Below are 26794 nucleotides of genomic sequence, written 5' to 3'. Positions count from 1 at the left end.
CCAAAGTTTTTATGGTTCTCCTGTGTTAACCTGCATGCAGCCTATTGGCTAAGAATGCTTCATTGTTTTTCAATGTGGTTTTTTCTATTTTTCTCTGATATTTACTGCTGTTTACTTCCCTAAGTCCAGTTTTTGGGGCTTAGGTAGATATTTATGATCTATTGTGATTTTATAATATAAAAAAAAAAAAAAAAAAAAAAAAACTTGCATAGAAATAAAGCATTTTAGCCTATTTATGATTATAGCCTGCATTGCTGTTTTACACATGATAATATGTATGTATTTTATATATATATGCTCCGGGGTCCCCGCACAAGGGCGGGAATATTCAATGTTTATGACTATTGATGAGGATCCCCTGGAAGAGAATTGGCTCTTTTCCTTCCCTGTGTTGTCAATGCACCTAACTCGCTTACTCTTTCATTAGAGCAAGCTCATTCGTGTTTATATGTTTACCTGGGAGTTTGACGTAAAACTAACCAAGCTCCAAAGTTCTATAGAGAGGTTTTCAGAGTGCAGAAGAGTTTCAACGATGAGGTGCGGTGAGAGGAGCCCCTCTGATACCAGATTACAGAAACCAGGCTGCATGCGTAAAGGGGAACTGGGCTTGACTCTGCCAGAATCAGATGGTTGGTCTCTGTAATGCCACAGTGGGTAAAAAAAGCAAGCACTGAAATGCCAATCTTACTAATTACTAAGGGTCTTGATTAAGCATTCCACCCTTCACTTTTTGTTTCTCTAAGAGAGACGACTTGAGTGGGAGGGGTATGTTGACGCATGAGTGCTATGCTCACTGTGCCAAAAGACTCAAGCTGCATTTCACTGATGGGGCGTAAAATGGCTGAAACCAATTTGTTTTCTGAAGGGAAAAGGCCTCGCAATAAGAACAGGACTGTTCCTACTGGAGCTGAACTAAGGCTGAGTAGCATATGGTTAAACTTTTCTGGCGTGGCCCAACGTACTTACCAGTAGCTGAAACTTACTGAAATATTCCACCAATTACTCTTTTGTTTTCCACAGTAATAAAACAGTACACTGAATAGAATATGTTTTACATAGCCACTTAACTATTTTGACACTCATGGTCAAAACAGGCACATCCTTTTTTTGGCCAATATCATATTAGTCGAAGGATCATATTTCCTCCCAAGATCACCTGAACACACAAACTATGATCAAAAGTCTAGCAACGATAAGAAAGTTGAAGCAGAGCAACTAATTATGCTATCATCGACAGATCTTAATGTGTGTCAGAGAGCCTTCTGGAGTAACAAACCTAAGTTCCACACTGACTAATGATTCATACCGAATATAGGTGACCGTTTATTGGGGCAGATGTTGTGGAAGGTCAAATCAAAGAGGGAGGCAAGCTTCTCACTCAGAATACCAATGAAGATCTCCATGTCACTGTTATCCACTAGGCGGTCGGAGAAGACTCTGTGTAAAAAAGAGAAAAGAGGTCAGCAGCAGTTGCCTGTTAACTACCTGCTTAAGGAAGGCACCTTAGATGGTGCAGTATATTAATAGTTGTTGGAAAACGCAGGTCCCTTCTTCAATTGGGAACAGCACCATTCAAAATGAGACCGGCTAACACATTTTGGACAACCAAAGAAACCTTTATTGACCCCAAAGCCAGAATCCTGCACTTACCTTAGTGGTCCAGCAAAAGGAAACACAACACAAAATATAATATTCAGAAATACACAAAAGTTCTAAATCACAACTGGTGCCTCTAGTTAACGTACACAATATTTAAATATACCTTAATAGGTTTACGACTCTGTCTTGAGTCAAAGGGGCTGGTAAAGTCCTGCAACATTATGGACCCAAAAGGAATAATCCATTTGCTCTTAACAAACAACTTACTTACCTTCCATAGAATTGTATCTGGTAGAGAATATATGAAGCCGCAGATTCCTTACCTTCGATTTATTCCCAGGTGTTAGACTGTATCCAGAAGATTTTTCGTCAGAAGTACCCCTACATGGCAGTAGGTGGTGTTGTTCGGCTCTACTTAGCCTTGCTGGCATCGTCTGTGCTGAAAATGACATTTGTGGTGGCTATGTAGGCACCACCCAGGCACCCTGGTGTCAGTTTCTTGTTATGACTTTCTATGCCAAGAGCATGGAGCGCCACAAAGAACACTGACCACTGGTGTGAAAACTAAGGCCCAAAAAAGTAATAGACCTCTCCCTAGAAATCTGTTCACAGAGCGGGGATGATGGGTGGGCCGTTAAAGATTCTGCAGCTATATACAATCTCTTCCAGATAAGGCATTACCTAAGATAAATAACTTGTTCATCTGAGAGAGACTTCTAACCACAAGCAATACCATACCGGGGGTGGGTCTGCGGACCAATTTTAGACGAGGAAGTCCTGCAGGCTTGAGCGGGCTAAGTGCCCATCTGTAAGTACCTGACTGTCCAGGCAGTTTTGTTTTGTGAACGTGTGCAAGGGAGCCCATGATGCTGCCTGGCAGATGTCCAGGACCAGAATTTCATGTGATAATGCAGTGGTTGCAGCTTTAGCTCTGGTGGAATAAGCTTGCAAGCCATTAGGGGGCTGATTTTTGGCCAGTGTGTAGCAGATTTTATCGCAGAATATGATCCATCTGGAGATGGTCTGCTTCTGCACGGCCCTTCCTTTCTTCGTTCCAACATACCGCATAAAGAGTTTGTCGTCCACCTGGGACGCTTGTATGCAATCAAGGTAGAAAGACAACGCTCTTTTTAGGTCCAGATGGTGGTGTCGCTCCTCTTCTTTAAAGGGATGTGGAGGACCATAAAAAGTAGACATGGTGATGGATTGGCCAACATGAAATGGAGTGACCACTTTAGGTAGAAAGATGGCCCTAGTGTGAAGAAGGATAAGTTACTTACCTGTAAATCCTAGTTCTCTTCCAGGGGTATCCTCATCAAAGTCGTAAACATTGAATATTCCCGCCCTTGTGCGGGGACCCCGGAGCATATATAAAATACACACGTATAAAGTATGAAATATGCACGAAAAATATATATAGCATTTTTAGTAGACACATTTTCATACTAAACTCATATATACATGTGTAAAACAGTAATGCAGACTATAATCATAAACAGGCTAAAATGCTTTATTTCTATAGAGTTTTTTTTTTTTTTTTTTAAGTCCTTTTCAAAATTACAATAAGAGAAAAAAATATTTACCAAAGCCCCACAACTGGGCCTAGGGAAATAAGCAGTAGTAATCATCAGAGAAAAAAGAGAAAAAACTACATTGAAAAACAATGGAGCATTCTTAGCCAATAGGCTGCATGCGGGTTAACACAGGAGAACCATAAAAATTCTGGCACCGTGCCTTTAAGACCCTGAGCACCTCCAGTATCCCACCATGCCTCAGGGGTGAAGGAGAGGTGACAGTTGGTTCACAGTTAGGTCAGTAGGAATGGTTTCTTACCTGTAACTCCAGTTCTCTCGTAGGGGTATTTCCATGATAGTCATAAGCACTGAATAGTTCCGCGCGCCTGCGGGGACCCCGGAGCACTGATGTGAAGTATATTCTTAAGTGCAACTACCAGCCCTTTGAAAAAAAGGTCTGTCAAAAAACACTTAAGAATAACAATGTGCAGCCTATGTGAACAGCTACACAGGCCAAATTGTTAAAAGAAAACAGTTGTAGTGTAAATTCACGTTTAAACATCTATTTATTCTATAAATGTAATAACAAATACATTCTCATATTCTATTTACACCTCTCATGAGAATAAAGCAATGCAGGGCAGTGTAGCCCATAGGCTGCTATTATATAGAATGAAAGTAGAGCTGTGCCTTTAAGAAAGTAAAGTCTTCCTGTTTCCCATCATGCACAGCAAAAGGCAGCTGCCTCAGTTCTTTTTGGAGGCTTGTAACCTGACATGAAGGAAGAAAACATTTGTTGGAGTACCAACATCGATAATATTCATGGCAACTTGTTCTATGTCAACTCCACCGGGGAGGAAGGAGGGTTGCTTATGACTATCATGGAAATACCCCTACGAGAGAACTGGAGTTACAGGTAAGAAACCATTCCTTCTCTCGTAGGGGATTTCCATGTATAGTCATAAGCACTGAATAGAGTAGCAAGCCCATCCCCATAACCGTGGTGGAGTAGACAGAAGAATACTGACAAAAAACATGAATCATGCAAATAAATTCTTAAGCAAGGCCTGTCCAACCTGCGCATCTGCCCTAGTGTCTGTATCAAGGCAGTAATGCTTAGTAAAGGTATGGACCGACTTCCAAGTGGCAGCCTTGCATATTTCTGCCAAAGGGACATTTCTCATCAAGGCTGCAGTAGCTGCCTTCCCTCTAGTAGAGTGGGCTTTTAGCCTACCGCCAAGGGATTTGTTTGCTAACTGATAACATAACATTATACATGAAACAATCCACCTGGATAAAGATTGCTTAGACGTGCCCAACCCTGTTCTAACTGGGCCATAGTTAATAAAAAGCTGTTGTGATTTACGTAAGCTTTTTGTCCTGTCCAAGTAAAATTTCAAACCCTCTTTACATCCAGAGAGTGCAGAGTTCTCTCAGCAGGAGTAGTTGGATTTTGAAAGAAAGTCGGTAATTAAATTGTTTGGTTCACATGAAAGTCGGAGACGACTTTTGGTAAAAATTTTGGATGAGTTCTCATTACCACTTTCGCAGAATGAAAAACCGTGTAGGGTTCTTGAGCGCAAAGGGCCTGGATTTCGCTAACCCTACGTGCTGAAGTGATTGCCACCAGAAAGGCAGCTTTCCATGTGAGATGTTGAAGCAATGCCTTATGTATTGGCTCGAATGGAGGCAGCATCAGCCGTGATAGGACAACATTCAGTTCCCATGGAGGAGAAGGCTTTCTAATGGGAGGAAAAACCTTTTTTAAACCTTCCAGGAAGTCCTTAATAATTGGAATCCGAAAAAAGGAAGTTTGTGAAGGGCTCTTTCTGTATGCCGTTACAGCCGCCAAGTGAACCTTTATTGATGACAGTTGTAAGCCCGATTTTGCCAGACTTAGCAAGTATGGCAGGATAGATTCCTCTCCACAGGAAACCGGGTCAATGTTGTTATCTAAACACCACATACAGAATCTTTTCCACTTGCTTGCATAAGCCGATCTTGTGGAAGGGCGCTTTGCTTCTTTCAGAATTTCCATACAGTCCTGAGGTAGGTTCAAGTGTCCATATTGCACTAGCTCAGGAGCCATGCTGCCAAACTCAACGATGAGAGGTTGGGATGAGATATCTGCCCTCTGAACTTCGTGAGCAGGTCCGGACGATAAGGCAGCCTGATGTGTGGTTTGAGTGACCGGTGAAGAAGGTCTGGGAACCACCATTGGCGTGGCCATTCCGGAGCAATTAGGATCATTTTGGACTGAGCATTGGATAACTTCTGGAGGACCGCCGGAATCAGGGGAAGCGGTGGAAAGGCGTAAAGAAATGCTCCTGACCAGCTTATCCACAGGGCATTCCCCAGTGTCCCTGGATGGTAATATCTGGAGGCGAAGTTTTGGAATTTTTTGTTTTCTGGGGTTGCGAATAGGTCTATAGAGGGGGTACCCCACAGTGTGAAAATGGAACGAACGACGTCATCGTGGTTCTCGTCCATTACTCGACTGAGGGCATCCGCTTGAACATTTTGGATGCCGGGCAGGTGAGTTGCCACTAGCGACAGGTTCCTGGCTAGAAGCCAATGCCAGATTGTCTGAGCCTCTCTGGATAAAATCCTGGACCTGGTGCCTCCTTGTTTGTTCACGTAGTACATAGTGGCCACGTTGTCCGTCTGGAGAAGGAGAGTTTCCGTTCTCAGAGAGGGAAGGAAGGCTTTGAGCGCAAGGTGGACTGCGCGAAGTTCCAGCAGGTTGATATGATAGAGACTCTCTCTGTGACCACTTGCCTTGGACTCGAAGATGTTCCATGTGTGCCCCCCATCCGAGCAGTGACTCATCTGTTACGATGGTTTGAGCCGGAGGCTGTTGTTGGAGCGGAATCCCCACCAAGAGATTGCTGGGTAAACACCACCACTTGAGGGACTGTAGGGCGTGGGGAGAAAGGAGGACTTTGTTCTCCCAATCGTCCATCAGTTGACACCACTGATCCTCCAGGTTTTCCTGTAATGGTCTCATATGGAGGCGAGCATTGGGAACGAGATGGATACAAGACGCCATCGAGCCCAGTAGAGAAGCTATTACTCTTGCAGTGGTCTGAGGAATTTCCTGCAGTTGTTTGCACTTTTGGAGAATCGATAATCGTTGTTCCTCCGAAGGAAACACCTTTCCTAGATTGGTATCTATAATGGCCCCTAAGTAATGCAACCTCTGAACAGGCGTTGCTGTGGATTTCAGGAGATTGACTTGAAGACCGAGCTTCTGCAACAGCTGTAGAGTCCATTTGAAATGTTGTTGCGCCTCTAGATAACTGGAGGCCTTTATGAGCCAATCGTCTAGATAGGGGTAGACAAATATTCGGTGTTTCCTTAAGTGGGCGTCTACCACCGCCATGCATTTGGAAAAAGTTCTCGGCGCTGATTTGAGGCCGAAGGGTAGAACCGCAAATTGGTAATGACGTTTTCCGACGGTAAACCTTAGGAATTTTCGATGTTTCTTGGTCACCGGAATATGAAAGTAAGCGTCACAAAGGTCTATTGCACAGAGCCAGTCGCCCTGACGTAGATGTGGGTAAATTTGGTGCAAGGATAGCATCCTGAATTTCTCTTTGCGAATCCACTTGTTTGCTGTCCTTAGATCTAAAATGGGACGAAACTCTTGCTTGTCTTTTTTCGGTACCAGGAAATACCTCGAATAAATCCCCTTCCCTTGCTGGCTGATCGGGACGGGTTCTATGGCTTTTTTTTGCAATAGGATAGTGACTTCTAACTGAAGAACTTCGAGGTGGTGGCTGGCTGTTTTGGGTGGAACAGATGGTGGAGGACTGGTGAATCTGAGAGCGTAACCATGTCTCACAATATTCAATACCCAGGCGTCTGATGTGATATGTAGCCACTCGTCCAGATGATTTGAGATACTTCCCCCTACCGGAGTGGATAACGGAGGAGGGGGAAGCGAAGATTCAGGGCTTAGACGCAGAAGCCTGTTGAGTTGTCTGAGTTTGAGGTGTTGAACGACCCCTTGTCGACCTTCGCTGTGTGGAGAAGCCCCTTTGATGCTGCTGTTGTTGCTGCTGCTGGGGGCGTGAAGACATCCAGTGTGGTGACTGATACCGGTGGGTGAAAAGTCTTCGCTGATATGGACGGAATACCTTTTGTTGTTCTTTCGGTCGTTCCATGCCTACCGCTTTCAGGGTATCTAGCTCAGCCTTCATTCTGGCCATCTCGTCATCGGCATGAGAACCGAACAAGGTGGAGCCTGAGAAAGGTAAATTTTGTATTCTCTGCTGTGCTTCTGGTTTGAGAGATGTAAGTCTCAACCATGCATGTCTTCTGAGCGCTATTCCGTGAGCATAGTTATGTGCGGATAGTACCGAAGAATCAGCTGCAGCACTTATTACATGGTTAGAAACCATGGCTCCCTCGCCCACGACCTCCAGGAAATCTTCCCTTTTGTCCTTAGGAAGATGTTCCACAAACTGCAGTATAGAGTCCCAGAGGGCCCGATCATATCTCCCTAATAAAGCAGTAGCACTGGCTGCTTTCATCGTGATGGCTGCAGTAGAACATACTTTTCGTCCTGCAGCATCGATCTTTCTGCTCTCTTTATCTGGAGGTGAAGAGGAAGACGGTGATGTTGAATGTAATTTCTTCGCCGCTACTATGACCACCGAATCCGGTACTGGGTCCGACCTCAAGAATAGAGGATCTTGTTCTGGTGGACGATATTTCTTAATAAGTCTGGAAGGAGCAGACTTCGTTGCGGCCGGTGTAGGAAGAACATCCATTGCCGGTTCAATAAGACCTGGAACCAGTGGAAGCAAAGGTCTGGAAGATGTCCTGTGATGTAAGGTCTCGAAGATTACTGACGTCGATGGGGCTGGTACCGCCAGCGGGATATTCAGTTTGGTCGCCCCTCGTACTAAGATCTCCTGGAATGTATTCACATCATCTATGGGGGACACTCTCGGGGACGGTGAGTCCGATAGGGTTGGAGAGTAGTCGTGTGTAGACGAAGAGGAATGTCTGTGATGTGAATGCTGAGATCTCTGCCGTGATTCATGACGATGGTGCTGAGAGGAAGATGAACGTCTAGAGGAATGTCCAGAACGTCTTACAGATCGGGTTGGAGTCCTCAAAACAGACTCTGAAGGAGGAGCCGGAAGAGGAGCCGTAGGTGTTACCGGTGTCTGCGGCAACGGCGACTGTGGAGGAGAGAGTTGTGGAGACGCTGGAAGCAGGATGAGTGAGGCCGAGGATTCTGACGTGGTATAAACCCTTCTAGGCCTCTTTGATTGTCTCCTCGACGTCGACACACTCCTCGAAGTGCGGTGACGGCGAGTGCCTCTCGACGTCGATTCCTCTCGCCATTGAGAACCTCTCGACGACGACCCTCGACGTCGCTGTGGTGACGGCGAACGTCTCCGATGCCGAGCACTCTCCCTCGACGTCGATCGCTCTCGTTGTGTCGACGGCGAGCCGGACTCAGATCTCCTCGACGTGGATCGTCCTCGCAGTGTCGACGGCGACCCAGATCTCGACGGCGAGTGTCCACGCCGTCTCGACGGCGAACGATGTCTCTTCCTCGCCGGTGAACCACTCCTCGACGGCGAGCATGTTGGCGCCGTTCCCTGTCTCGACGCCCTCGACGTCGTCGGAGACCTGTGCCGTTTTTGAGCAGGTCTGGTCAGAGTTATAGAGGAAACAGGGCGAGCCCTGGTAGAAGACTGACCTTCTCCTCGCTCTGTGGTAGAATGACCACTTTTTCTTCTGTCCTCTTTCGCCTGAAGTCGGATTTTCTCCCTATCACGAAGAGTTCTTCTGGAGAAAGTTTTACAGATGTTACACGACTCCGGTTTGTGTCTGGATGGAAGGCAAATTATACAGACCCGATGTGGATCTGTTTTAGCCTTTTTTCTGCCACAAGAAGGGCATTTGTCAAAAAGTGAAGGCATTTCTGAACTAGAAAAACCTAAAAATTCTGTCAGAATTTAACAGAAAAAAGTAGGAAATGATCACTCAATGTTAAAAACGTCGAGTGAAATTGAAATTCAAAAGATTTTTAATGAATTTCTGTCACAAAAAGGCTTTGTGAGGTAGAGCTCAATGCTTCAGGGTCCTGTCAGAAAGGAGCCGGAAAAAAGAACTGAGGCAGCTGCCTTTTGCTGTGCATGATGGGAAACAGGAAGACTTTACTTTCTTAAAGGCACAGCTCTATTTTCATTCTGTATAATGGCAGCCTATGGGCTACACTGCCCTGCATTGCTTTATTCTCATGAGAGGTGTAAATAGAATATGAGAATGTATTTGTTATTACATTTATAGAATAAATAGATGTTTAAACGTGAATTTACACTACAACTGTTTTCTTTTAACAATTTGGCCTGTGTAGCTGTTCACATAGGCTGCACATTGTTATTCTTAAGTGTTTTTTGACAGACCTTTTTTTCAAAGGGCTGGTAGTTGCACTTAAGAATATACTTCACATCAGTGCTCCGGGGTCCCCGCAGGCGCGCGGAACTATTCAGTGCTTATGACTATACATGGAAATCCCCTACGAGAGAACTTTTTTACGGTGACAAGCTGTGTAGCCGATTCGAAAGATAGTCTGTCCTGCACTTCTAGGAGACGTGCGTCCGGGGAGGAGGGTGGGTTGTTTATGACTTTGATGAGGATACCCCTGGAAGAGAACTAGGATTTACAGTTAAGTAACTTATCCTTCTCTTTCAGGGGATCCTCATCAATAGTCATAAACATTGAATAGATTAGCAAGCCCATCCCCTGACTCTGCGGACTGTCCAATAGAAGTGCAGGAATAGATATGTATCATGCAAACAAATTTCTCAGAGAAGCTTGCCCAACTTGGGCGTCTGCTCTTGCATCTGAGTCCAAACAGTAATGTCTATTAGAACATTGGAATGCTGGAAGCTCCATTGAAAACAATGGAGTGCTGCGGGCTTTTCTGGCCGGTAAAAGCCCGCAGCGCCAACATTCCAATGTTCGCTTTGTTCACAGCAACAGCTGTGAACAAAGCCTCACGGTGCCCGAGGGGATTTTAATCCCCTCGGGCTCTGTGAACATTTTTTTCTTTAATAGAACATTCTGCCCTGAGTGGCAGAATGTTCTAATAGCCTTAGAACCCGCCGTAGCGGGCTCTACCGGCTATTAAAGTCCCTCTCCCTTGTTAAATGCCCTCGCCTTCGGCTCGGGCATTTAACGCGGGGAGCGGGCCTTTAATAGCCGGTAGAGCCCGCTATGGCGGGTTTTAAGGCTATAGTAAATGTATGTACAGACTTCCATGTAGCAGCCTTACAAATTTCAGAGATTGGAACATTATTAAGGAGGGCAGCAGTGGCCGTCTTTCATCTTGTGGAATGCGCCTTAGGTCTAGCAAGTAGTTGTTTGTTAGCCAACTGGTATGCATTAACAATACAAGAAACTATCCATCTAGATATTGTTCGTTTTGATGCTGCCTCCCCTGTTCTCAAATGACCATAATTTATAAACAAGTGGTTGGAATGTCTAATTAGCTTGGTTTTATCCAAATAAAATTTTAGCACTCTTTTCAAATCTAGGGAGTGCAAAGCTTTCTCCGCCGGAGTCTCCGGATTGGGGAAAAAAGTTGGTAGAGAATTAGTCTGATTGATGTGAAATTCTGACACCACCTTCGGTAGGAATGATGAGTGAGTTCGTAGAACCACTCTATTCTCGTGGAAGACTGTGTACGGTTCTTTGGAGGACAAAGTCTGAATCTCACTGACCCTCCTTGCGGAAGTAATGGCTACCAAAAAAGCCGTCTTCCAAGTAAGGTGCTGCAAAGAGGCTTTGTGTATAGGTTCGAAAGGAGGGCCCATAAGTATTGATAGCACTATGTTCAGCTCCCATGGAGGGGAGGGTTTCCGAATGGGTGGAAAAACATTTTCAAACCTTCTAAGAAATCCTTGACTACTGGTCTTGTAAAAAAGGATTCCTGAGAAGGTGACTTACGATAGGCTGTAATGGCAGATAAATGTACCTTTATAGAAGATACCTGCAGACCGGATTTTGCCGAATGGAGTAGGTAAGACAGTATGACCTCCTCCAGAGCCAGTATAGGATTCTGACCTTGCAGACGGCACCATATGTAGAACCACTTCCATTTGAATGCGTAAGAACGCCGCGTGGAAGGTCGCCTGGACTCCTTCAAGATGTTCATGCACTCCTGCGAGAGCCCTAGGTGCCCATACTGCAGGAATTCGGGAGCCATGCTGTCAAGCTCAGAGAGGGTAGGTTGGGGTGAAGTATCCTGCCCTCCAGCCTGCAAAGGAGATCCGGTCTGCACGGCAGCCTCCTGTGAGGTTGTTCCGATAGGTTGAGGAGATCTGTGTACCAGAACTGACGAGGCCATTGCGGAGCTATGAGAATCATTCTGGTGTTGGATCTGTAAAGTTTGTTGATCACCGTCGGTATGAGGGGGATTGGTGGAAAAGCGTAGAGAAATATCCCTGACCAGTCGATCAACAGGGCATTCCCTCGAGATCCCGGACAGTAGAACCTGGACGCGAAGTCTGGGCATTTCCTGTTTACCTCGTCTGCGAAGAGATCCAATTGAGGCCGACCCCATTGAACGAAGATGTCTTTGACGACTTTGTCGTGTAGGACCCAATCGTGGGCATCCTCGAGGTGTCTGCTCAGGAAATCTGCCTCCACGTTTTGTTGACCTGGTAGGTGAACCGCTGTAAGCGGCATTCCTCTCGCCAGGAGCCAATGCCAGATTGTTTGAGACTCCCGAGACAGGGGTAGGGATCTCGTTCCCCCTTGTCTGTTCAAATAATACATTGTGGTCGTATTGTCCGTTTGTATTAGGAGAGATTTCCCCTGAATCGATGGAGCAAAAGACTTGAGAGGCAGATGGACCGCTCTGAGCTCCAGCAGGTTGATGTGGTACTCCCTTTCGTTGTCGGACCACAGGCCCTGAGCTCGAAGGGGACCTAGATGAGCCCCCCCATCCCTGAAGAGACGCATCCGTTACCAGAGTGTAGGATGGAATTACCTGGTGAAACGGAGCTCCTACTGACAGGTGAGGTCTGTGCATCCACCATTGCAACGACTGTCGTGCTCCTATCGGCAGCCGCACTCTGTCCTCCCAGCGGCCTGTGCTCTGGTTCCAGTTGTTTTCCAGCCCCTCTTGGAGAGGCCTCATATGCAGCCTGGCATTCGGGACAATGAAATTGCATGAGGCCATGGAACCCAGTAGAGATGTCACCTGACGGGCCGTAGGTGCGTCGGACTTCAACAGGTCTTGACACTTTTTCTTTATTGATAATAGTCGTTCTTCCGAAGGATACACTCTTTTGAGCTCTGTATCTAGTATTGCTCCCATGTAGTGGAGATTTTGCGTTGGAATCAAGGTGGACTTTTGGTAGTTGACTTGTAGACCTAGAGACCTGAAAACCTTGAGCACAATGTCCTGATGGCTTCTCGCCTGTTCCGGAGAGGAGGCTTTCAGTAGCCGGTCATCTAGGTATGGGTAAATGAAGATTTTTTGCTTCCGTAGATGTGCCGCTACCACTGCTACGCATTTTGAGAAAACGCGAGGGGCAGATTTCAGGCCGAATGGTAGCACCTTGAACTGATAGTGCTGTGAGGCTATCCGGAAGCGCAGGAATTTCCGATGCTTGGGAACGATCGGGATGTGAAAATATGCATCCTGCAGGTCGATGGAGCACATCCAGTCCCCCTGATGTAGCTGAGGGAAAATCTGGTGAAGGGCCAGCATCCTGAACTTTTGCTTTTTTATGTACTTGTTCAGTAGCCTTTTTTCGCTACCAGAAAATAACGGGAGTATACCCCCTTCCCTCTGTGCGCAACTGGAACTTTTTCTATTGCTTTCTTTCGTAAAAGGGCGTGAGCTTCTTTGCGCAATAGGCTGACGTGAGACGGATTGCATTTGGTTGGTGGCAAGTGCGGTGGAGGTTGTCGGAAAAGAAGAGAGTACCCATTCTCGACAATGTTGAGCACCCATATGTCTTTTGTTATACAACGCCACTCGTGAATAAAGTCTGTGATACTTCCCCCCACTGGAGTGGTGCACAATGTTAAGGGAAGCGAGTTCTCATTGTTTGGCTGGCGCTTTGGGTGTGGACTACTGTGGTCTACTTGACCCTCGGTCCCTCGTGGCCTTGCGAGACTGAAAAAGTGGGCGTCCTTGCCTCTGCTGTGGCCTCTGGGACCAATGAGGGGTTTGAACCCTCTGCTGAAAAGGGCACCTGTCGTAAGGCCTATACCTTCGCCTGAAGTCCTTTTTCCTCTCCAGGCCTACTGCCCTCATGGTATCCACTTCTGAGTTCATGCGCGCCATCTCTTCATCCATATGGGTACCAAACAGCGAGTTCCCGTTGAACGGAAGATTTAAGATACGCTGTTGTGCTTCCTGCTTTAATCCTGTCAGTCTCAACCAGGAAGACCTTCTTGCACAAACCCCATGTGCGTATCCATGTGCAGCTAAGTCTGCCCCATCTGCCGCTGCGCTGATGACCTGGTTGGAGACCAGACATCCCTCTTGAAGGATCTCCTGGAAGTCCTGCCTGTCCTCCATAGGCAATTTGTCTGCGAACCTGTTCAGAGAGTCCCAAAGTGAACGGTCATATCTGCCTAGGAGTGCAGAAGCGCTGGAGACCTTCATCATAGAAGCCGCCGTGCCACACATTTTCCTCCCCAGAGAGTCTAGATGTCTGCTCTCCTTGTCAGGTGGAACCGTGGAGGATGATGCTACTGTGTTTCGGGCTGCGGCCAATATGACTGAGTCCGGCAGCGGATCCATCCTGAGAAATAAAGGATCTTGTTCAGGCGCTTTATATTTCTTCAAGATCCTAGCCGGAGCTGATTTGAGGGTGGCTGGCGCTAAAAAGGTGTCCATGGTTGGTTGCAACTTACCAGGCACTAGCGGCAGCAGCTTTTTCGAAACCGTCCTATGCTGCAGAGTTTCAAAAATGACGGATGAGGAGGTTGACGGTTCTGGAACCTCTATGTTTAGCTTTTGTGCTCCTCTGATAAGCACCTCATTAAAGGTAGTGATGTCGTCCACCGGGGAAACCCTAGCTGGTGGAGAATCCGTTAAAGTGGGGGAGTATTGCCTGACGGATGATCCTGACGATGACCAAGAGGGCGACCTTCTGTGTCGTGCCCGTGACCTAGATTGTCTCTGGGAGCGTGACCTGCTTCGAGATGCTGTAGCAGAGCGCCCAGGCCTCGTGGTCGACTGGTGAGAAGCAGAACGAGCCCGTCCTGCCCGCGCTGTCGGTGATGGTGTTCTCGGGAGAGAGGCAGTAGGAGAGTACATCCTCGAATACTGCGAGTCCGGGGAGGCCGTCGGTCTATTAAGGCTCTCCAACCACCTCAGTGACAAATTGATGGGCGAGACATGCCCAGACGATGCAGCTCTCGACTGAGATGAACCACTTCTCATGGAGACCACTGGAGATGGAGTGGTCTTATCTGCCGGCGGAAGCCGATGCTCTGCTCCCTGCAAGGCAGGTAAAACCTGTGTCGACATCGACAGCTGTAACGACGTCGAAGGGAGCGCCGCCGGTTGTTCCTGCCTCGACGTTGAGTGCCTCGACGTTGACCGGCGATCCCTGGACCGCGACCTGCTCGCCGTCATGTGCCTCGCCGTCGAGCGGTGGGCCGCTGACGGCGGATGTCCTTGTTCTCGCTGCTGAGGCGATTTCGACGTCGCCTTCCTTGACGTCGAGGGGTGCGAGGCCTTCGGCGGCGAATGGGCACGCCGGTGATGGCTCGACGTCAATCGGTGGGTTGCCGTCGACGGAGATATGCCCCTGCGGTGGCCATGTTCTCTCGACGCCGTATCCTTCGACATCGGTCGGGTCGCCGTCGACGGCGATCTATGACGGTGAGATGGTGGCAGCGACGACGTCGACGGGGAACAAACAGGTATCTTCCTACCTGCTGACGTCGATCTAGCCTGTCTCTCCTGAGAATGGCTTGTTGGCAGCCTGGGAAGCGAAGAGGATGATGTTTTCTGCCTCTCATGAAGCCCATGAAGCCTGATCTTCTCCCTGTCCTTTAGAGTTCTTTTAGACATGTTCTTGCAGTGTTTGCAAGTGTCAGGGCAGTGACTCTGAGGCAAGCACACAATGCAGAGAGTGTGTGGATCTGACTGGGCCTTCTTCTTCCCACAGGAAGGGCACTTCACAAAAAGGGAAGGCATTTTTCAGTCAGGAAAAAACTTCCAGACTCAGACAAAGATGTTAGATGTCGAGTAAAGGTGGAAAAAACACTGTTCTGAAGTATTTTTCTGAGAAAAACTCAGAAAAACTGAGAGCTCTATGCTCCAGGATCCTCTCAGAAGAAGCCGGAAAAAAGAACTGACCTAACTGTGAACCAACTGTCACCTCTCCTTCACCCCTGAGGCATGGTGGGATACTGGAGGTGCTCAGGGTCTTAAAGGCACGGTGCCAGAATTTTTATGGTTCTCCTGTGTTAACCTGCATGCAGCCTACTGGCTAAGAATGCTCCATTGTTTTTCAATGTAGTTTTTTCTCTTTTTTCTCTGATGATTACTACTGCTTATTTCCCTAGGCCCAGTTGTGGGGCTTTGGTAAATATTTTTTTCTCTTATTGTAATTTTGAAAAGGACTTAAAAAAACAAAAAAAAACTCCATAGAAATAAAGCATTTTAGCCTGTTTATGATTATAGTCTGCATTACTTTTTTATACATGTATATATGAGTTTATTATGAAAATGTGTCTACTAAAAATGCGATATATATTTTTCGTGCATATTTCATACTTTATACGTGTGTATTTTATATATGCTCCGGGGTCCCCGCACAAGGGCGGGAATATTCAATGTTTATGACTATTGATGAGGATCCCCTGGAAGAGAAGGATAAGTTACTTACCTGTAAATCCTAGTTCTCTTCCAGGGGTATCCTCATCAAAGTCATAAACATTGAATATTCCCGCCCTTGTGCGGGGACCCCGGAGCATATATATATAAAATACATACATATTATCATGTGTAAAACAGCAATGCAGGCTATAATCATAAATAGGCTAAAATGCTTTATTTCTATGCAAGTTTTTTTTTTTTTTATTTTTTTTTTATTATAAAATCACAATAGATCATAAATATCTACCTAAGCCCCAAAAACTGGACTTAGGGAAGTAAACAGCAGTAAATAGCAGAGAAAAATAGAAAAAAAACACATTGAAAAACAATGAAGCATTCTTAGCCAATAGGCTGCATGCAGGTTAACACAGGAGAACCATAAAAACTTTGGCACCGTGCCTTTAAGACCCTGAGCACCTCCAGTATCCCACCATGCCTCAGGGGTGAAGGGAAGGTGACAGTTGGTTCACAGTTAGGTCAGTACTTTTTTACGGTGACAATCTGTGTAACTGATCAGAAAGATAATCTGTCCTGCACTTCTAGGAGACTTGAGTCCGGGGAGGAGGGTGGGTTGTTTATGACTTTGATGAGGATACCCCTGGAAGAGAACTAGGATTTACAGGTAAGTAACTTATCCTTCTCTTCCAGGGGATCCTCATCAATAGTCATAAACATTGAATAGATTAGCAAGCCCATCCCTAGACTCTGCGGACTGTCTGAAAGAAGTGCAGGAAAGAATACATATTCATGCAAATAGATTTCTAAGAGAGGCCTGCCCCACCTGGGCATCCGCTCTTGCATCCGAGTCTAAACAGTAATGCTTAGTAAAGGTATGCACAGACTTCCATGTAGCAGCCTTACAAATCTCGGAAATTGGTACATTGTTAAGGAGGGCAGCAGTAGCCGCTTTTCCCCTTGTGGAATGCGCTTTTGGCCTAGCCAGTAATTGTTTATTAGCCAGCTGGTAAGTGTTAACAATACAAGACACAATCCATCTTGATATCGTTCGTTTGGACGCTGCCTCTCCTGTTCTTAAATGACCATAATTCAGAAACAAATGGTTAGAATGTCTAATCGGTTTTGTTTTGTCCAAATAGAATTTCAGCACTTTTTTCAAGTCTAAAGAATGCAATGCTTTCTCAGCCGGAGTCTCCGGATTGGGAAAGAAAGTCGGTAAAGATATAGTCTGATTGATATGGAATTCTGACACCACCTTCGGAAGGAAAGATGGGTGAGTTCGCAGAACCACTCTATTATCGTGAAAAACCGTGTACGGTTCTCTGCAAGACAGAGCCTGAATTTCGCTGACCCTCCTCGCTGAAGTAATGGCCACCAAAAAAGCCGTCTTCCACGTAAGGTGCTGTAAAGAGGCCTGGTGGATAGGTTCAAAGGGAGGGCCCATAAGCTTTGACAGGACTACATTCAGTTCCCATGGAGGAGAAGGTCTCCGAATGGGAGGAAAAACCTTTTTCAAGCCTTCTAAGAAATCCTTGACTACAGGTATCGTAAAGAAGGATTCCTGAGAAGGCGACTTACGATAAGCTGTAATTGCCGACAAATGTACCTTAATAGATGATACCTGCAGACCAGACTTCGCCAGATGAAGCAAATAGGACAGTATGACATCCTCCTGAGCTCGTATGGGGTTTATACCTTGTTGAGAGCACCAGATGTAAAATCTCTTCCACTTAAAAGCGTAAGAACGCCGCGTGGAAGGTCGTTTTGACTCTTTCAAGATGTTCATGCACTCCTGTGAGAGCCCTAGGTGCCCATACTGCAGGAATTCAGGAGCCATGCTGTCAAGCTCAGAGAGGGAAGGTTGGGATGTAGGATTCTGCCTTCCATTCTGCTCAGGAGATCCGGTCTGCACGGCAACCTCCTGTGAGGTTTTTCCGATAAGTTGAGTAGATCCGTGTACCAGAATTGGCGGGGCCATTGTGGCGCTATCAGAATCATTCTGGTTCTGGAGTTGTAAAGTTTGTTGATTACTGCCGGTATGAGGGGAATCGGTGGAAAGGCGTAGAGAAATATCCCTGACCAGTTGATCAACAGGGCATTCCCTTGAGATCCCGGACAGCAGAACCTGGATGTGAAGTCTGGGCATTTTTTGTTTACTTCGTCTGCAAAGAGATCCAACTGGGGTCGACCCCATTGACCGAAGATGTCCTCGGCGACTTCGTCGTGTAGGACCCAGTCGTGCGCGTCTTCTAGATGTCTGCTCAGGAAATCTGCCTCTACGTTTTGCTGACCTGGCAGGTGTACTGCTGTGATAGACATTCCCCTGGCCAGGAGCCAATGCCATATCGTTTGGGACTCTCGAGATAGAGGTAGTGATCTTGTTCCCCCCTGTTTGTTCAGATAATACATTGTGGTTGTATTGTCTGTCTGAATTAGGAGAGATTTCCCCTGAACCAATGGAGAGAAAGATTTGAGAGCCAGATGGACCGCTCTGAGCTCCAGTAGATTTATGTGATAGTTCTTTTCCTTGTCGGACCACAGACCCTGAGCTTGGAAGGGACCCAGATGAGCACCCCAACCCTGAAGAGACGCATCCGTTACCAGAGTGTCGGCTGGAATTGTCTGGTGAAACGGAGAACCTATCGACAGGTGAGGTCTGTGCATCCACCATTGTAGTGATTGAAAAGCCGCTGCTGGTAGTCGTACTCTGTCGTCCCAGCGACCAGTCTTTTGGCTCCAGTTGTTCTCTAATGCCTCCTGAAGGGGCCTCATGTGTAGCCTGGCGTTCGGGACAATGAAGATGCATGAAGCCATGGAGCCCAGAAGCGATGTCACCTGACGAGCAGTAGGTGCATCGGCTTTTAATAGTTGTTGACACTTCCTGTGGATCGATAAAAGTCGTTCCTCCGAAGGATACACTCTTTGGAGCTCTGTGTTTAGTATAGCTCCCAGGTAGTGGAGGTTTTGTGTTGGAATCAAGGTTGACTTGTTGTGGTTGATTTGAAGACCTAGAGACTCGAAAGTTCTTAGTACAATGTCTCGATGTTTTCTCGCCTGATCCGGAGAGGAAGCCTTCAATAACCAGTCGTCCAGGTAGGGGTAGACAAATATTTTTTGTCTTCGAAGATGTGCCGCTACCACTGCTACACATTTTGAAAAGACTCGGGGTGCAGACTTCAGGCCGAATGGTAGGGCTCTGAATTGGTAGTGCTGTGACGCTATTTGGAAACGTAAGAATTTCCGATGTTTGGATGCTATTGGGATGTGAAAATATGCATCCTGTAGGTCGATGGAGCACATCCAGTCTCCCTGATGCAGTTGCGGAACAATCTGGTGAAGGGCTAGCATCCTGAACTTCTGTTTTCTTATGTACTTGTTCAGGAGCCGTAAGTCCAGAATTGGCCTGAAGATGCCCTGTTGACCCTTTTTCGCCACCAGAAAGTAACGGGAGTACACCCCTTTTCCTCTTTGTGCCGGTGGAACCTTTTCTACAGCTTTCTTTTGTAGGAGTGCAAGAACTTCCTTGCGTAGCAGGCTGAGATGAGAAGGAAAACATCTTGCTGGTGGCAAGTGTGGAGGAGGTTTTTTGAAAAGAAGAGAATAGCCATGTTCGACAATATTGAGCACCCATTTGTCTTTTGTGATGGAGTGCCACTCGTGAAGATGATGCGTAATACTTCCCCCCACCGGAGTGGTGCACAGTGCTGAGGGAAGCAATGCTTCATTGCTTTGTTGGTGTCTTTGCTGTAGACTGTTGAGGTCTACTTGCCCCTCGGTCTCTTGTGGGTCTACGCGCCTGAAACAGGGGACGCCCCTGTCGTTGCTGTGGCCTCTGAGACCAGTGAGGGGTTTGAACCCTCTGCTGGAATGGGCGTCTGTCGTACGGCCTGTACCTCCGCCTGAAGTCTTTCTTACGTTCCAGGCCCACTGCCCTCATAGTGTCCACCTCTGTTTTCATTCGGGCCATCTCTTCATCCGCGTGGGTACCGAACAACGAATTCCCGCTGAATGGGAGGTTTAAAATACGTTGTTGTGCTTCCTGTTTCAGACCAGTGAGCCGTAGCCAGGAAGACCTCCTAGCGCAGATTCCGTGCGCATACCCATGCGCAGCCAAATCCGCCCCGTCCGCCGCCGCGCTGATGACCTGGTTAGATACTAGGCCCCCTTCCTGCAAGATTTCCTGGAAGTCCTGTCTATCTTCCCTGGGCAACTTCTCTGTAAATCTGTGGAGTGAGTCCCACAGAGAGCGGTCATATCTGCCCAGAAGTGCTGAGGCGCTGGAGACCTTCATAGCAGATGCCGCCGTACCACACATCTTTCTCCCCAGGGAGTCTAGGTGTCTGCTCTCCTTATCCGGGGGGACTGTGGAAGATGATGCCACAGAGTGTGTTTTTCTGGCTGCGGCTAAGATAACAGAGTCCGGTGGCGGATCCTTCCGCAGGAATAAAGGATCTTGCTCCGGAGCTTTGTACTTCTTTTGAATCCTAGCCGGGGCAGACTTGAGAGTGGCTGGAGTCAGAAAGGTGTCCATAGTAGGTTGCAGCAAACCCGGTACTAGTGGCAGCAGTTTTCTCGAGACTGATCTGTGTTGTAGAGTCTCAAAGATAACTGAGGATGAGGTGGCCGGCTCCGGTACCTCAATATTTAGTTTCTGCGCTCCCCTTAAAAGAACCTCATTAAAAGTGGTGATATCATCCACCGGTGAGATCCTAGCAGGTGGAGAATCTGTCAGTGTGGGGGAGTAGCGCCCAACAGACGATCCTGAAGAAGACCAAGAGGGTGATCTTCTGTGTGGTGTTCGCGACCTGGTTCTCCTTCGGGAACGAGACCTGCTACGAGAAGCTGTAGCAGAGTGTGCAGGTCTTGTGGTCGGCTGACGAGGAGCAGAACGAGCCCGTCCTGCTCTAGCTGTAGGCGATGGCGTTCTAGGTAATGAGGCAGTAGGAGAATACATCCTAGAGTATTGGGAATCCGGGGATGCTGCCGGTCTATTCAGGCTCTCTAACCATCTAGATGATAGAGTGATGGGAGAAACATGCCCCGATGAGCCCGCTCTGGAATGGGATGATGCACTCCGTATAGAGACCACCGGTGAGGGAGCTTTATCCGCTGGCTCTACTGCCTGTGACACAGCTGAAGGTTGTGCCGACGTCGATTGCATCCTCGACGTCGAAAGATGCGATGGCTCGGCTGTTGTCGACGTCGAAGGTCTTGATGTCGAAAGCCTTGACGTTGAATGTCTCGACGCCGAGCGTCGATCGCGGGATCTGGACCTACTCGCCGTCGTGTGTCTCGACGTTGAGTGGCGAGTGGTCGACGGCGGATGTTCATGCCGTCGTGGCGATTTTGACGTCTTGTCCTTCGACGCCAAGGGGCGAGACGTTCTCGACGGCGAACTGGAGCGCCGGAGATGGCTCGACGCCGAACGGCAGCCTGCCGTCGACGGAGATGTACCCCTGTGCTGTCCATGCTTCGACGCTTTGTCCCTCGACGTCGGTCTGGACACCGTCGACGGCGATCTATGCCGGTGAGACGGTGGCAACGATGACGTCGATGGAGAACAAACAGGCACAATCCTACCTGTCGACGTCGATCTGGCCATTCCTTCTGTTGGAGGCCTGGGAAGTGAAGAGGATGTTGACTTTTTCCTCTCCTGAAGCCCATGCAGCCTGATTTTCTCTCTGTCTTTGAGAGTCCTCCTTGACATCTTCTGACAATACTTGCAGGTGTCAGGACAGTGACTCTGTGGCAGGCAGACAATACACAGAGAGTGTGGGTCTGACTGGGCTTTCTTCTTCCCACAAGAAGGACATTTTACAAAAAGATATGGCATTTTCTGTCAGAAAAGACTGCCAAACTCAGACAAAAGACGTTATCTGTCGAGTAAACAGGAAAAACACTATTTTTAGGGATTTTTCTGAAGAAAAACTCAGAAAAACTGAGAGCTCAATGCTCCAGGATCCTCTCAGAAGAAGCCGGAAAAAAGAACTGACCTAACTGTGAACCAACTGTCACCTTCCCTTCACCCCTGAGGCATGGTGGGATACTGGAGGTGCTCAGGGTCTTAAAGGCACGGTGCCAAAGTTTTTATGGTTCTCCTGTGTTAACCTGCATGCAGCCTATTGGCTAAGAATGCTTCATTGTTTTTCAATGTGGTTTTTTTCTTTTTTTCTCTGCTATTTACTGCTGTTTACTTCCCTAAGTCCAGTTTTTGGGGCTTAGGTAGATATTTATGATCTATTGTGATTATATAATAAAAATAAAAAAATTAAAAAAAAACTTGCATAGAAATAAAGCATTTTAGCCTATTTATCATTATAGCCTGCATTGCTGTTTTACACATGATAATATGTATGTATTTCATATATATATGCTCCGGGGTCCCCGCACAAGGGCGGGAATATTCAATGTTTATGACTATTGATGAGGATCCCCTGGAAGAGAAGGATAAGTTACCTACCTGTAAATCCTAGTTCTCTTCTAGGGGTATCCTCATCAAAGTCATAAACATTGAATATTCCCGCCTGTGCGGGAATCCCGGAGCATATACAAAAACACACATGTATAAGTATGAAATATATATGAAAAATATAGCATTTTTTCATTTTTTTGTAGACAATTTTCATACCAGATTCATGTATACAAGTGTATAACAGCAATGCAGACTATGTTAATAAACAGGCTAAAATGCTTTATTTCTATGATTTTTTTTTTTTTTAAACACTCTCCTTTATAATTACAAGAAAAACTTTCTGAAGCCCCATACCCGGGCACAGAAAAAGAAGTACCAGCAACACATGTGAAAAAAGAGAAAAAACTACATTGAAAACAAAAGAGCATTGTTAGTCAATAGGCTGCATGCAGGTTAATACAGTAGAACCACAAAATTTGTCACCGTGCCTTTAAGACCCTGTATTGCTCTATTGTTTTCGATGTAGTTTTTTCTCCTTTTTCACATGTGTTGCTGGTACTTCTTTTTCTGTGCCCTGCTATGGGGCTTTAGAAATTTTTTCTTGTAATTATAAAGGAGAGTGTTAAAAAAAAAAAAAAAAAAACTCCATAGAAATAAAGCATTTTAGCCTGTTTATCAACATAGTCTGCATTGCTGTTATACACATGTATACATGAATCTGGTAAAAAAATTGTCTACAAAAAAATGCTATATTTTTCATATATAGTTCATACTTATACATGTGTGTTTTTGTATATGCTCCGGGATCCCCGCACGGGGGTGGGAATATTCAATGTTTATGACTTTGATGAGGATCCCCTGGAAGAGAAGCAGTTTTTCAGGATGGATGGAGAGGTATGGAGGCTTGGATTATAAAGCCTTAAGCTTGCTGACTGTTCGAGAAGGTGTTATTGCCACGAGGAAGGCTATCTTAATTCTAAGGAGACTGAGGGAACAATTATGAAGTGGCTCGAAGGGAACACTCATCAAAAATGTTAACACAAGATATAGGTCCCACTTCAGGTACTCCAAATCAACAATGCAGTTCCCATTGCATTTACCATGTTTCTCTTCATCTTGCATTCCCTAAGACTACTTGCGTTTTCCAGTTGTTGTGTTTCTGCAGTGTTTTTCAGCTAACATTTGACTATTGTGTAGTGTCTACTGTTAACTCCGTCGTCCATAGTAGCCTGGGGGAGTTCAGGTTGAGGAAGGGTGTTCATGACTGCAGTATTTCTAAATATCTGGAGCTGAGGCTGAAGGCAGTGCAACTTTATAACTGTTGCTGTCAATGCGTCATAAAGGAAGTCAGATTTCATGCACACTCAATGCTTGGCATCTCTGCGAAGAGTGCAGGTAACATATGTTCATGCTGTGATTGAGATTCTATGAAAAGGTGTGTGAAGGAAGAGCAAAACTGTTAAAATACTGACAGCGCCAAAGGAAATGAAAATGAGGGGCGTTCAGGTGAGGTAGTGGCTGAGTTGTGCGTCAGAGGGGGTGGTGAATTGAAGGAGATGAAAGGAAGTGCTGAAGAGGAAAGAAATGACGTGAGATGTGCATATGAGGAATTTCAGAAAAATCTGGGTAGAAAAATGGCAAGTGCCTAGCACAGCGAGAGACTTCAGAGGAAAGAGGTGTTGAAGGGAGAACGGGAGTGACTGAGAAACTCTAAAGGCTCATATACCTTCCACAGAACTAAGTAATGTTTAATCTGCGGTCTCATATTTTCAAAACTGAAACATTTTCGATAAAATTATTTACAACAAAATAATTGCTATTTATTTAATACTTCTAACAAGCACCGACAAAGTCAATACCTCTGACTTCTTTTAAACATTTACTGGCGTGTGATCAGTCTGGATGCAATAACAGAAAACGAGGCACCCGAATACTGGTTAGGTGTCATGCTGTGTGAAACAAAGGACTTTAGGTTGCATATTTTGAGCCACATCCTCAATTACACAGGACATATCACATTAAAAGGATTCTTAGTTACACTTCTTTGGATAATGCGCTTTCATAGAACCCCACCCAGTTCATCTCACTTAAAGCACTTCTTGCACGTTACTGCACTTATAGCAGTTACATTTTATCTGGGGCTGGGCTCAGGTACCTTATGGGTCTCGTTGATTTTCTGCTGTTTTTTCTCTCCATATTCTTCTTCCTTCTGATTACTTTCCACTGTTTTCAAGCAATGTGATTTGTATTGCCAAATAACTGCAGTAGCTGACTCGCAAAACCTGTGTATCTACTCTTTGGGGAGCAGTAATCTGGTTCTTAAATGAGCTGTATCTGCTCCCTTTGGGACAAGAACCCCTGTCTTACATGTAGGTGATAAGACATACCAAAACAGCAGACACCATAGGATTTACAAGGTACAAGGTCTTACAGTTCCACATACCATTTCTACTGTTACCTCCCTAGAACCTACGCAAGTGGTTTGAGTAGCCTCTGGAAGCACAAATGTATGATGCGGTCATACAATTCCCACCAGTAATGGAAAACCTCATATGTATCCATCTAGTTGTAAAGAGACAGGGTTGCATACACATATGGATGAAAGGTCCAGGAAAGGCGAGCAGAAGACCCTCCTTCGACAAAATTGTCTTTTCTACAGACTTTTGCACTAGCCTCAGACTTCTATGCCGGTGCAGCACCATCAGTTTGAGCCAGTCTTTATTTCTGAAAGCAATAATTGCAAGTATTTTGCTCCAAGAGGTGGGGTGCAGGTCAAGGGACCAAGTCTCAGTTTGCTCTTGTGAATATGGAAGCTTGCACCACAGACTTGATGCCAGATGGTCCTTATGGTGGACCTTTACACAGTCTCAGCATGGAGAAGCATGTCCATTTCTACACACACACCCTCCCCTGCAGAACAGCTCAGCTCCCATGATGTGAAGCTGGTACTCGAGAGGGAGTAGACCACTAAATCAGCAAGCGGAGACCTCAACAGAAGCAGTGGAGGAGGCATGAAGGAGGAGGTCTCTGCCCCATTCAGAATATCTAACATTTAATAATTACTTCCATGGAAGTTCAAGATTGGACTTTGGTTTAGATGGTTGGCCAAAACAACAACTGATCAGTGAACCCAGAGTTTGCTTACCTCCATGTACCCGTCCTGCATGAACATAGGAAGGAACAATGCTGAATGAACAAGGATAACTGCACACTCTCAAGTATTACAAATATATATCTTCAGTCACCAGGCAACAAGAACATTATAACACCTCTGTCCAAAAAGTTTTTGACAGATCTTCTATTTTGCAGATAACTTTACACCCTGCTAGAATGATAGCAGTTGATCAGAGATGCATTATAACTAACTCCTTGTGTCTGGGTCTGTGGTAGAGAGTTAGAAATGTTGGGATACTACCTGAAGCATTCATGAATCCAGAGTCGTGTTACGGCAGCTTTGGTGTCATGGAAATCTCGATTTGCTCGCAGCATGCCCTGGAACACCTATGTGAAAAGAAGAGCATAGCTATAAAACGAGAACACAGAAGACCTGCACCCCACATTCTCCTACTGCTGCAGTGAGATGAGTTAGGGCCATATGTACGAACACATTTTCCCATAGACACAGAATGGGCAAAACTGCTTGCTACATCTGGCTCTTAGTGTGAGATGGGTCCATGCTTTATTGGCTCCTAGGTTTTTGATGATGTTAATCTATATTATAGGCAATGACATATATTAAAATGGCGTGTGTGTAAGAGTATATTTCCTTAGCATATGTGTGCATTAGGCTTAGAATGAGGTCTAAAAGTAACTTACCTTCGGTAATGCTCTTTAAGGTGGGTACTATTCCTAACTGTAGATTCCTCACATACAGAATATCCCCAGGCGCCAGACTGGATAAGGAGGGTTTTTCAGCATCGCCCATGCGCTCTGGTAAGTGGTGTTGTGCAGCTCCGCATCTACCCTACTCTGCCCCGGAAGTGACAATTGGAGCTGCATGTAGGCCCCACCCAAGCGTACTGACTCCAGTGTCTTTCTGGACACTGTCTGCGCCTCTGGATGCTGAGCCCAAAAGCCAATTGCTCATGCTAGTCTGCAGATTTCCAATTTAGGATCTTTTTAGATTTGAAAGTGTCCATTCTACAGATGAGGGCAGGAGGGTGGTGAGGAATCTGCAGTTACAAAGAGTGTCCAGTAGAAATAGCATCAGATAAGGTAAGAAACTTATTCTGCTGGAAACTTTTAATCATAGTCTCCACACCTGTAGAATACATACCAAAGCAGTACCTACTCTGGTGGTGGGTCGGGGGAATGACTCAGACCACAAAGTCCTACAGGACATTAGGACCAAAATGCCTTTCTCATTGTACCTGGTTTCAAAAGAAATAGTCTTTTTTAACCTATGCACTGAGGCCCACATTGCAGCCTGAT

General features: G+C 46.1%; 1 protein-coding gene across 1 annotated transcript in view; it reads right to left on the bottom strand.

The window, feature by feature from the left end:
• DNAH2 (dynein axonemal heavy chain 2) overlaps positions 1 to 26794 on the bottom strand; it is a 1666550-nt gene that overhangs the window by 525927 nt on the left and 1113829 nt on the right. The window contains exons 53-54 of the mRNA XM_069218683.1: positions 25779 to 25864; positions 1307 to 1437 (exon numbers count right to left, since the gene is read on the bottom strand). Of these exons, the coding sequence (XP_069074784.1) occupies positions 1307 to 1437; positions 25779 to 25864 (217 nt within the window). The remainder of the gene's footprint in view (positions 1 to 1306; positions 1438 to 25778; positions 25865 to 26794) is intronic.

The sequence above is a fragment of the Pleurodeles waltl genome, chromosome 12, assembly GCF_031143425.1.
Source record: "Pleurodeles waltl isolate 20211129_DDA chromosome 12, aPleWal1.hap1.20221129, whole genome shotgun sequence".
Taxonomy (NCBI): domain Eukaryota; kingdom Metazoa; phylum Chordata; class Amphibia; order Caudata; family Salamandridae; genus Pleurodeles; species Pleurodeles waltl.
Note: the sequence above shows the minus strand (reverse complement) of the source record. Positions and strands in the feature narration are given on the sequence as shown.